We start from the raw sequence: 12,808 nt of genomic DNA, 5'->3' as shown, positions 1-12,808 counted from the left end.
TTTGTCCTCCAAACATGACGAGTTGAGTTTTTACCAAAAAGTTATATTTTGGTTTCATCTGACCATATGACATTCTCCCAATCCTCTTCTGGATCATCCAAATGCACTTCAGACGGGCCTGGACATGTACTGGCTTAAGCAGGGGGACACGTCTTGCACTGCAGGATTTGAGTCCCTGGCGGCGTAGTGTGTTACTGATGGTAGGCTTTGTTACTTTGGTCCCAGCTCTCTGCAGGTCATTCACTAGGTCCCCCCGTGTGGTTCTGGGATTTTTGCTCACCGTTCTTGTGATCATTTTGACCCCAAGGGGTGAGATCTTGCGTGGAGCCCCAGATCGAGGGAGATTATCAGTGGTCTTGTATGTCTTCCATTTCCTAATAATTGCTCCCACAGTTGATTTCTTCAAACCAAGCTGCTTACCTATTGCAGATTCAGTCTTCCCAGCCTGGTGCAGGTCTACAATTTTGTTTCTGGTGTCCTTTGACAGCTCTTTGGTCTTGGCCATAGTGGAGTTTGGAGTGTGACTGTTTGAGGTTGTGGACAGGTGTCTTTTATACTGATAACAAGTTCAAACAGGTGCCATTAATACAGGTAACGAGTGGAGGACAGAGGAGCCTCTTAAAGAAGAAGTTACAGGTCTGTGAGAGCCAGAAATCTTGCTTGTTTGTAGGTGACCAAATACTTATTTTCCACCATAATTTGCAAATAAATTCATAAAAAATCCTACGATGTGATTTTCTGGATTTTTTTCCCTCAATTTGTCTGTCATAGTTGACGTGTACCTATGATGAAAATTACAGGCATCTCTCATCTTTTTAAGTGGGAGAACTTGCACAATTGGTGGCTGACTAAATACTTTTTTTCCCCACTGTACCTCACATAAAAAAGTGTTATCCAATGTTTTGTATTATTTGATTGGCATACAGCAAAGAGAGGGATTGGAAAAAGACAACATTGCTGTACTGTACCTTTCACCTCCAGTTTGCATTCGCAATGCTTCGTTCCATACTCATTGATGATCTTGCAGGTGTACACTCCTGTGTCCGACTTCTGAGCTGAGTTGATGGTCATTTCAAAAGTGCCATCCTCTGTCTCACGCACAGTGTAGTGCAAGTCTCTTTTAATCGTCACCCTGTCCCTCAGCCTGAACCAAGAGAGAGTTCTATATTTAGAAATGTTTTGCAATGTTTAGAGATGCATTACAATGTAGAGGGAACTACAGTATACTGGTTTTATAAAGACTACATTGTAAATGTATTACAGAAACCTAGCATCCATTGTCTTGCTAATGTGAACCATGCCAATGTGGAGCATGCACAAAACTCTAATGGCAAGATACAATATACAAAAGTATGCGGACACCCATTCAAATTAGTGGATTCGGCTATTTCAGCTACACCCGTTACTGACAGGTGTATAAAATCGAGCACACAGCCATGCAATCTCCATAGACAATCATTGGCAGTAGAATGACCTTAATGACCTCATTGAGTTTCAACGTGGCACCGTTATAGGATGCCACCTTTCCAAGAAGTCAGTTCGTCAAACTTCTGCCCTGCTAGAGCTGCCCCAGTCAACTGTAAGTGCTGTTATTGGGAAGTGGAAAAGTCTAGGAGCAACAACGGCTCAGCCGCAAAGTGGTAAGCACACAAGCTCACAGAATGAGACCGGCGAGTGCTGAAGGGCGCAGCGCGTAAAAATTGTCTGTTCCTGATTGCAACACTCACTTCCTAGTTCCAAACTGCCTCTGGAAGCAACGTCAGCACAATAACTGTTCGTCAGGAGCTTCATGAAATGGGTTTCCATGGCCGAGAAGCCGCACACAAGCCTAAGATCACCATGCGCAATGCCAAGCGTACACTGGAGTGCTGTAAAGCTCGATGCCATTGGACTCTGGAGCAGTGGAAATGGGCTCTCTGGAGTGATGAATCCCACTTCAACATCTGGCAGTCCGACGGACGAATCTGGGTTTGGCGGAAGCCAGGAGAACGCTACCTGCCCCAATAAATAGCGCCAACTGTAAAGTTTGGTGAAGGAGGAATAATGGTCTGGGGCTGTTTTTCATGGTTCGGGCTAGGCCCCCTTAGTTCCAGAGAAGGGAAATCTTACCGCTAAAGCATACAATGACATTCTAGACGATTCTGTGCTCCCAACTTTGTGGCAACAGTTTGGGGAAGGCCCTTTCCTGTTTCAACATGACAATGCCCCCGTGCACAAAGCGAGGTCCATAGAGAAATGGTTTTTCGAGATCGGTGTGGAAGAACTTGACTGTCCTGCACAGAGCGCTGACCACAACCCCATCGAACACTTTTGGGATGAATTGGAACGCCGACTGCAAGCCAGGCCTAATCGCCCAACATCAGTGCCCGACCTCACTAATGCTCTTGTGGCTGAATGGAAGCAAGTCCCCGCAGCAATGTTCCAACATCTAGTGGAAAGCCTTCCCAGAAGAGTGTAGGCTGTTATAGCAGCAAAGGGGGGACCAACTCCATATTGATGCCCATGATTTTGGAATGAGATGTTCGACGAGCAGGTGTCCTCATACTTTTGGTAATGTAGTGTATGCGGGACAATTATTTTCTTCTATATTGTATCAATATCTCATGAACGTTACAGCAGGCTTTATCAGTTAAGATTAAATACACAGAGCAATGAGTTGAGGATTTGATGGTCTAAGAAAACCTACCAATAAAGCATAGGTTTGGGCTGCCCATTTAGTCGGACAGACATGGTGACCTCTTGCCCCTCAATGACAACTTGATCATTCATAGTTACCTGTTAAAACGGAGGATGAGCCATTTTGAAATGGGAGTTGACAGCACATAGACTCATTTCCATGCTGTCACTTTTAAAATGAAAACTACACTATATGGAATATCGGTAACACTTTACTTGACACACAGTGTCATAATACATTATGACACGGTCATAACCATGTCATATTATGTCATAACAGCTGACATAACTTGTCATAACCTGTCATAATTTTTGTCATAACACTGTGATGACCCATCTATTTACACCTGTTGTGACATATATTCCGTCATGAGTGTCAAAACCCACATTTATTCAAATTAGTTTTTTCCCTGCCAAGAAGTTTCCTTCTGTTTGAAAGTTTGTTTCTTAAACGCTTTGTTGTTGTAATGAATTATTTACAGTCATGTTTTTTCCCCATTATATTTTAAATTACTTGAAGAAAATAAACTTTATGACACTGTCATGAAGCATTATGGCCGTGCTGTGTCACTTTACTTGGACTAAGAAAATACACTTTATGACACTGTCAAGAAGCATTATGACCATCATAATCATATAATCCAGATAGGCCTATCATGTACATGCCCTTATATCAGTCATCAGTCAAAACGAGGGTGTATTGTCCTGCTCCTGAAATCTGCTCCTGCATTCATCCCAGTCATCAGCAACAGAGCATTGGGGTAGGTGCATGTCTGACATCATCAATGTGTGCGCAATAACAATGATCATTTAATATGGTAAAGAAATACAATAAAATAAAATATATAACATGACGGCTATGGTGTAATGGAATGTTTTGACTTGTGTGGTAGGTTATGTGGGTTTTGACGCTCTTATGTAGATGTCATAACCAGCCTTAAAATAATGCAATATATGTCACAACAGGTCTAAATATGTCATGACAGTGTTATGACCACATTATAACAGGTTATGACAAGTTATGTCAGCTGTTATGACCCATGGGGCGGCGCACAATTGGCCCAGCGTCGTCCAGGGTAGGGGAGGGAATGGCCGGCAGGGATGTAGCTCAGTTGGTAGAGCATGGCGTTTGTAACGCCAGGGTTGTGGGTTCGATTCCCACGGGGGGCCAGTATGAAAAATATAAAAATTATGTACGCACTCACTAACTGTAAGTCGCTCTGGATAAGAGCGTCTGCTAAATGACTAAAATATAAATGTAAATGACCGTGTCATAACGTGTTATGACGCTGGGTGTCAAGTAAAGCATTACTGGAACATCCAATGCTTGCTGGATTAGGTGAATCACCATACAATATGAAGTGCTTTGAGATTAAGTTTAAAGCTTTTATAGATTTTACAGTGTATTGCAATAGCAATTTTTAAAAAAATTGTGAAAGAGATCTAGTTGCCAAATCCCAAACGGATCCCTTGCCCATGCCTAAGTTGCAGTCTCCTGAGTGGCGCAGTGGTCTAAGGCACTGCATCGCAGTGCTAACTGTGCCACTAGAGATCCTGGTTCGAATCCAGGCTCTGTCGCAGCCGGCCGCGACCGGGAGATTCATGGGCGGCGCACAATTGGTCCAGGGTAGGGGAGGGAATGGCCGGCAGGGATGTAGCTCAGTTGATAGAGCATGGCGTTTGCAATGCCAGGGTTGTGGGTTCGATTCCCACGGGGGGCCAGTATAAAAAAAATATGTATTCACTAACTGTAAGTCGCTCTGGATAAGAGCGTCTGCTAAATGACTAAAATGTAAATGTAAGTTTACCACAACAAGTTTCTACAGTATAATGTAAAGTCAAGGAGAGCCAAGTGATACACCCGAGAGATCCTTTTGGGATCCAGTGTTACATAGTCTCACCTGGAAGGCAGGGGGCTCCTTGAATCGAGTGTCGACAATCTTCCTTGTCTCAGGCCCTCCAAAGTCCATGCTTTCCTCCAGTGGGCTGAGGTACTCTTCATCAGATGTGATAGGGCTGCTGATGTCCCTAGGAAAACCCAGGTTCCCCTGCGGCTCCTGCATGGGCTCTGTCAAATACACATTATATTAAGACGAAGAATAAAATAGAAAATGTACGTTATTTTCCATGTTGTGATCGCAGTATCTGGAGAAACCGCCTCCGAAGGTGAACAAGGCTTTATTATTTTGTGTCATTAATAAATGCGGAATCCAGTAAAAAAAAAAAAATCTATATATCTATGTGACTAGTTTCAGGAAACTAGGTGTATGTTGCACGTCACTACTTCACAGGAGAGCCATTTGAACGTAAAAGTGAGCCATTTGAACTGGAAAAATGTTGCTCTCCACTTTCTGGAGGACCGAGTTTTGAAATCAGTGGAATACCCAGTGGAATTAGAGCATGATAGCTAAGGAGATGGAGAAAATTCTGGCGTTTGATTGCAAATATGCAGAGGGAGTGGAAAAGAGAACACACAGAAGGCTATTGTATAAAACATCTGTCTCCGGATTACATTTTCAAACTAAGGGCAACCATGGTATCCGTGACAGAGAGGGATAAGCGTCCATCCATGTACAGTGAGGGTATTTGATCCCCTGCTGATTTTGTACGTTTTCCCACTGACAAAGAAATGATCAGTCTATAATTTTAATGGTAGGTTTATTTGAACAGTGAGAGACAGAATAACAATACAAAATTCCAGAAAAAGGCATGTCAAAAATGTTATAAATTGATTTGCATTTTAATGAGGGAAATAAGTATTTGACACCCTCTCAATCAGAAAGATTTCTGGCTCCCAGGTGTCTTTTATACAGGTAATGAGCTGAGATTAGGAGCACACTCTTAAAGGGAGTGCTCCTAATCTCAGTTTGTTACCTGTATAAAAGACACCTGTCCAAAGAAGCAATCAATCAATCAGATTACAAACTCTTTTTTATTTATTTTATTTCACCTTTAATTAACCAGGTAAGCCAGTTGAGAACAAGTTCTCATTTACAACTGCGACCTGGCCAAGATAAAGCAAAGCAGTGCGATAAAAACAACAACACAGAGTTACATACAGTGGGGGAAAAAATTATTTTGTCAGCCACCAATTGTGCAAGTTCTCCCACTTAAAACGATGAGAGAGGCCTGTAATTTTCATCATAGGTACACGTCAACTATGACAGACAAATTGAGAAAAAAAATCCAGAAAATCACATTGTAGGATTTTTAATGAATTTATTTGTAAATTATGGTGGAAAATAAGTATTTGGTCAATAACAAAAGTTTCTCAATACTTTGTTATATACCCTTTGTTGGCAATGTCACAGGTCAAACGTTTTCTGTAAGTCTTCACAAGGTATTCACACACTGTTGCTGGTATTTTGGCCCATTCCTCCATGCAGATCTCCTCTAGAGCAGTGATGTTTTGGGGCTGTCGCTGGGCAACACGGACTTTCAACTCCCTCCAAAGATTTCCTATGGGGTTGAGATCTGGAGACTGGCTAGGCCACTCCAGGACCTTGAAATGCTTCTTACGAAGCCACTCCTTCGTTGCCCGGGCGGTGTGTTTGGGATCATTGTCATGCTGAAAGACCCAGCCACGTTTCATCTTCAATGCCCTTGCTGATGGAAGGAGGTTTTCACTCAAAATCTCACGATACATGGCCCCATTCATTCTTTCCTTTACACGAATCAGTCGTCCTGGTCCCTTTGCAGAAAAACAGCCTCAAAGCATGATGTTTCCACCCCCATGCCTCACAGTAGGTATGGTGTTCTTTGGATGCAACTCAGCATTCTTTGTCCTCCAAACACGACGAGTTGAGTTTTTACCAAAAAGTTATATTTTGGTTTCATCTGACCATGACATTCTCCCAATCCTCTTCTGGATCATCCAAATGCACTCTAGCAAACTTCAGACGGGCCTGGACATGTACTGGCTTAAGCAGGGGGACACGTCTTGCACTGCAGTATTTGAGTCCCTGGCGGCGTAGTGTGTTACTGATGGTAGGCTTTGTTACTTTGGTCCCAGCTCTCTGCAGGTCATTCACTAGGTCCCCCCGTGTGGTTCTGGGATTTTTGCTCACCGTTCTTGTGATCATTTTGACCCCACGGGGTGAGATCTTGCGTGGAGCCCCAGATCGAGGGAGATTATCAGTGGTCTTGTATGTCTTCCATTTCCTAATAATTGCTCCCACAGTTGATTTCTTCAAACCAAGCTGCTTACCTATTGCAGATTCAGACTTCCCAGCCTGGTGCAGGTCTACAATTGTGTTTCTGGTGTCCTTTGACAGCTCTTTGGTCTTGGCCATAGTGGAGTTTGGAGTGTGACTGTTTGAGGTTGTGGACAGGTGTCTTTTAAACTGATAACAAGTTCAAACAGGTGCCATTAATACAGGTAACGAGTGGAGGACAGAGGAGCCTCTTAAAGAAGAAGTTACAGGTCTGTGAGAGCCAGAAATCTTGCTTGTTGGTAGGTGACCAAATACTTATTTTCCACCATAATTTGCAAATAAATTCATTAAAAATCCTACAATGTGATTTCTGGGATTTTTTTCTCAATTTGTCTGTCATAGTTGATGTGTACCTATGATGAAAATTACAGGCCTCTCTCATCTTTTTAAGTGGGAGAACTTGCACAATTGGTGGCTGACTAAATACTTTTTTTCCCCACTGTATGGGGTAAAAAAAACGAAGTCAAAAATACAACAGAAAATATATATACAGTGTGTGAATGTAGTGAGTTATGGAGGTAAGGCAATAAATAGGCCATAGTGCAAAATAAATACAATTTAGTATTAACACTGGAGTGATAGATGTGCAGAAGATGATGTGCAAATAGATATACTGGGGTGCAAATGAGCAAAATAAATAACAACGTAAATAACAATATGGGGATGAAGTAGTTGGGTGGGCTAATTACAGATGGGCTGTGTACAGGTGCAGTGATCGGTAAGCTGCTCTGACAACTGATGCTTAAAATTAGTGAGGGAGATAAGAGTCTCCAGCTTCAGAGATTTTTGCAGTTCGTTCCAGTCATTTGCAGCAGAGAACTGGAAGGAATGGCGGCCAAATGAGGTGTTGGCTTTGGGGATGACCAGTGAGATATACCTGTTGGAACGCCTACTACAGGTGGGTGTTGCTATGGTGACCAATGAGCTAAGATAAGGCGGGGATTTGCTTAGAAGTGATTGATAGATGACCTGGAGCCAGTGGGTTTGGCAACGAATATGTAGTGAGATGTGAGCAAACCTGGTGGCCAACTACAAGAAACGTCTGACCTCTGTGATTGCCAACAAGGGTTTTGCCACCAAGTACTAAGTAATGTTTTGCAGAGGGGTCAAATACTTATTTCCCTCATTAAAATGCAAATCAATTCATAACATTTTTGACATGCGTTTTTCTGGATTTTTTTGTTGTTATTCTGTCGCTCACTGTTCAAATAAACCTACCATTAGAATTATAGACTGCTGATTTTTTGTCAGTGGGCAAACATACAAAATCAGCAGGGGATCAAATACTCTTTTTTTTTAGCACTAATAAACTATTTATAAACTTTTGTGGTTTGAGATCTTCACTGAGTGTGAGCTAACATTAGCTAATGCTCAATCACCTCAGTAGCTAACCTTAACCTGGCTAGCACTGTGAATCTAGCTAACTAATAACTCACTGTACAGCTGATGTAGATGACATGGGTGGAAGGACCACAACAAACCTTCTCCTCTTCAATATGGGTTCTATGCCGGGGCCATATGTCAAATCAACTGCCCCGAAATGAGAGTTACACAGAACATGAATGTGGTGCTGACTGATGATTGGCCAACACTATTGCCAATCACTCCACATGGTAGGCGGGACATAAAAGGGGTATATCTGCATTCACAACACTATTATTAAATAGGAATTTCATTAATTGTAAACATTTATAAATACATATAGGCTTATAAGCATTTCGATTCATAAGTATGACATGTCTTAAAAAATTACTTGTATCAGTTTTAGTAATAACTTTATGGATAACTTTCTCTGCCTCATATTACTGAACAGCTGAAATAAATAAAAAATGAAGCAATTTGAACGAACATTCCCAAAAAATATTTTGCGAAGGCTATACAACCGTCTGTCTGCTGTAACGGATATCGCTGTTGCACAAGCAGGACGCAGTCCCCATATATTGCATTGGAGAAAAAACAATCAGTGTTTTATGTGATGATGTAGGCTAATCTTTATAGTTGCTGCCATATCATAGCTACTAGACAGAGTTACTGAAAAAATAATATAACTCCCCACTTGAGTTTTGTATTGGGGCATAAAACACTCTGTGTTTTAACTACACACAGGCACTACTAACTGCTATTTCGCTTCTCAATGATTGTGCAAGTATAACACGAGTAGGCTACCTAGTTGCTCCACCTCTGGGCAGCCAAACGTTCTAGGCAGCCCGAGAATGTTTATCCAGACCAGTAACCAGGGTCTGACAATGGGCGAGTTCGTTTTGCATCGCCCAGCGTGCTATTATTCCTTTCGTCGTTTGTCAACTACTGCTTTAGACTGCCTATTATTTGTGATAATAATCTTCATAGTTATTAAACTGCCATATCATAGCGAGAGTTGTTGAAAAAATAACTAGCCAATGTTTGCAATCGTAAGGAGAAAGTAATCACTATTTTGACTGCCTGTATGTGTCTTGCTTGTGTTTGATTGAACCAGAATCTGGCCTTAGAGGAGGTGTTGAACATCTCCTGTAAGGCCAGATTCTGGTTCAGTGTTTGATATGCTTGCCTAAATTACTGTTACAACAGACAACAACGTTTGTACAAACATGTTGATCATGTATTTTGTGTACAACAGGATAGCTGCATGTAGCCTAACACCCCAACTGGAAAAAAGAAATCACGGTTGAGGCATGGAATGCATAGTTTGAACATGTCAACCATACTGTATCTTTAGTGTACAACATTAAGTTTCCCTGTAGCGGAGTATATTAGAATGTCATCGATATACACCACTACACCCTGTCCATGCAGGTCCCGGAAAATCTCATCCACAAACGATTGGAAGACTGAAGGAGCATTCATCAAACCGTATGGCATGACGAGGTACTCATAGTGGCCCGAGGTGGTACTAAATGCTGTCTTCCACTCATCTCCCTCCCTAATACGCACCAGGTTGTACGCGCTCCTGAGATCCAATTTTGTGAAAAAGCGCGCCCCGTGTAATGACTCCGTCATACTAGCAATCAGAGGGAGTGGATAGCTGTATTTGATTGTGATCTGATTGAGACCACAGTAGTCAATGCACGGGCGTAAACCACCATCCTTCTTCTTCACAAAAAAGATAGCATAGTTGACAGTAGCGGCGTCTATTCCCCCCCACTTGGCGTTGGCCCACTCCAGCGCCTTGCCGGACAGACAGGAGATGAGGGCGGACACGCTCTCGTATCCCAAGGGGACCGGGTGGATGGTTGCCAGGTAGAGTTTGACCTGGAGCAGGAAACCCTGACACCCGGCAGCTGTGCCATCATAAGCCCTCGGGAGCGAGAGCCAAATCCCACTGGACCCCGGAGGTGAAGCGATGGGTATCGATGATGGTGGTGGTGTAATCGGAGGAGGTGTAGGCAGACCTCCTCTCTCCCATCGCTCCATGGTGTTCACTACACGTTCCATGGCGGTGCCGAGAGCCTGGATCATGGCCGCTTGTTGTTGTACGCGTTCTTCCATTGATCCTGCTGGCACCGCTGCTCCTGCTGACTCCATGTCAGTGGTGTGTGATTCTGTCATAAGCGTCAGTGAAATGCGGTGGGCGAAGTCAAACGCAGGACACAGAGCTACTGGAAACATACTTTACTAGAAAGTAAACTGAGTACATTCAACCTCCACACAGGGAGGAAAATAACCTGCACACTAACGACTGCCAATGACAAAAATACAACATAGAATATTCCCACCCTGACTCAACATATACAGTGAGGGAAAAACGTATTTGATCCCCTGCTGATTTTGTATGTTTTCCCACTGACAAAGACATGATCAGTCTATAATTTTAATGGTAGGTTAATTTGAACAGTGAGAGACAGAATAATAACAAAAATATCCAGAAAAACGCATGTCAAAAATATTATAAATTGATTTGCATTTTAATGAGGGAAATAAGTATTTGACCCCTCTGTAAAACATGACTTAGTACTTGGTGGCAAAACCCTTGTTGGCAATCACAGAGGTCAGATCTTTCTTGTAGTTGGCCACCAGGTTTGCACACATCTCAGGAGGGATTTTGTCCCACTCCTCTTTGCAGATCTTCTCCAAGTCATTAAGGTTTTGAGCCTGACGTTTGGCAACTCGAACCTTCAGCTCCCTCCACAGATTTTCTATGGGATTAAGGTCTGGAGACTGGCTAGGCCGCTCCAGGACCTTAATGTGCTTCTTCTTGAGCCACTCCTTTGTTGCCTTGGCCGTGTGTTTTGGGTCATTGTCATGCTGGAATCCCATCCACGACCCATTTTCAATGCCCTGGCTGAGCGAAGGAGGTTCTCACCCAAGATTTGACGGTACATGGCGCCGTCCATCGTCCCTTTGATGCGGTGAAGTTGTCCTGTCCCCTTAGCAGAAAAACACCCCCAAAGCATAATGTTTCCACCTCCATGTTTGACGGTCGGGATGGTGTTCTTGGGGTCATAGGCAGCATTCCTCCTCCTCCAAACACGGTGAGTTGAGTTGATGCCAAAGAGCTCGATTTTGATCTCATCTGACCACAACACTTTCACCCAGTTCTCCTCTGAATCATTCAGATGTTAATTGGCAAACTTCAGACGGGCCTGTATATGTGCTTTCTTGAGCAGGGGGACCTTGCGGGCGCTGCAGGATTTCAGTCCTTCACGGCGTAGTGTGTTACCAATTGTTTTCTTGGTGACTATGGTCCCAGCTGCCTTGAGATCATTGACAAGATCCTCCCGTGTAGTTCTGGGCTGATTCCTCACTGTTCTCATGATCATTGCAACTCCACGAGGTGAGATCTTGCATGGAGTCCCAGGCCGAGGGAGATTGACAGTTATTTTGTATTTCTTCCATTTGCGAATAATCGCACCAACTGTTGTAACCTTCTCACCAAGCTGCTTGGCGATGGTCTTGTAGCCCATTCCAGCCTTGTGTAGGTCTACAATCTTGTCCCTGACATCCTTGGAGAGCTCTTTGGTCTTGGCCATGGTGGAGAGTTTGGAATCTGATTGATTGATTGCTTCTGTGGACAGGTGTCTTTTATACAGGTAACAAGCTGAGATTAGGAGCACTCCCTTTAAGAGTGTGCTCCTAATCTCAGCTCGTTACCTGTATAAAAGACACCTGGGAGACAGAAATCTTTCTGATTGAGAGGGGGTCAAATACTTATTTCCCTCATTAAAATGCAAATCAATTTATAACATTTTTGACATGCGTTTTTCTGGATTATTTTGTTGTTATTCTGTCTCTCACTGTTCAAATAAACCTACCATTAAAATTATAGACTGATCATTTCTTTGTCAGTGGACAAACGTACAAAATCAGCAGGGGATCAAATACTTTTTTCCCTCACTGTAAGAGTCCCCTGAGTCAGGGCGTGACATGAACAGACTGTCACCGAGGGCCAATAGAGAACACAGATTATTGGTGCGTAAAAACAGCTCCACACTGGTAATCTGCAGTCCCTAAAATACTGTTTAATTATCTAAATCCCCAAATGGACAGGATAAATATTATTTGTGATATCAGACCAGGTTTGGCAGAAGGCACGAAGAGCTCTGCTCAGCTGCAAATGCCCTGATTGATAAATATGCCCCAATGTACTGTGACACTTTTGTTTACCAAAGACTCCACAATTAGATAGATATTAGTTAAATGTATTTTCAGCTAATAAAAACGACTCTGCATAACATTATTGTCCAAATAATCTGTGCGCACCTCAGAATTGTTTTGCGCAGTAGGTGGCTTTTGACAGTAGGTAGCTTGAAGTGTTTGAAATAGCCTAATCAGTCTGCATCCGCCTGCGCAGAATAGTAAGGTAGTAATAGTTTATTATTATTTACATTTTTATTCTTATTGCTGCTACTACTGCATGAGGCTATACAACTGCCACAGCAAGTTGATCCCTGCAATGCAAGGATTTATTTTGCAACCTGTCC

At 42.8% G+C, this 12,808-nt stretch overlaps 2 protein-coding genes across 2 annotated transcripts in view; both read right to left on the bottom strand.

The window, feature by feature from the left end:
- Nucleotides 1-1,137, bottom strand: part of LOC121550912 (striated muscle preferentially expressed protein kinase) — a 92,303-nt gene extending 91,166 nt beyond the window's left edge. The window contains exon 1 of the mRNA XM_041863365.1: nucleotides 969-1,137. Within this exon, the coding sequence (XP_041719299.1) occupies nucleotides 969-1,071 (103 nt within the window). The 5' untranslated portion in view covers nucleotides 1,072-1,137. The remainder of the gene's footprint in view (nucleotides 1-968) is intronic.
- Nucleotides 1,138-2,682: 1,545 nt separating this feature from the next.
- Nucleotides 2,683-12,808, bottom strand: part of LOC121548239 (striated muscle preferentially expressed protein kinase-like) — a 33,595-nt gene continuing 23,469 nt past the window's right edge. The window contains exons 4-5 of the mRNA XM_041859655.1: nucleotides 4,578-4,744; nucleotides 2,683-2,775 (exon numbers count right to left, since the gene is read on the bottom strand). Coding sequence (XP_041715589.1) covers nucleotides 2,683-2,775; nucleotides 4,578-4,744 — 260 coding nt within the window. The remainder of the gene's footprint in view (nucleotides 2,776-4,577; nucleotides 4,745-12,808) is intronic.

The sequence above is a fragment of the Coregonus clupeaformis genome, chromosome 4, assembly GCF_020615455.1.
Source record: "Coregonus clupeaformis isolate EN_2021a chromosome 4, ASM2061545v1, whole genome shotgun sequence".
NCBI lineage: Eukaryota > Metazoa > Chordata > Actinopteri > Salmoniformes > Salmonidae > Coregonus > Coregonus clupeaformis.
This window is presented reverse-complemented; position numbering and strand designations above follow the sequence as displayed.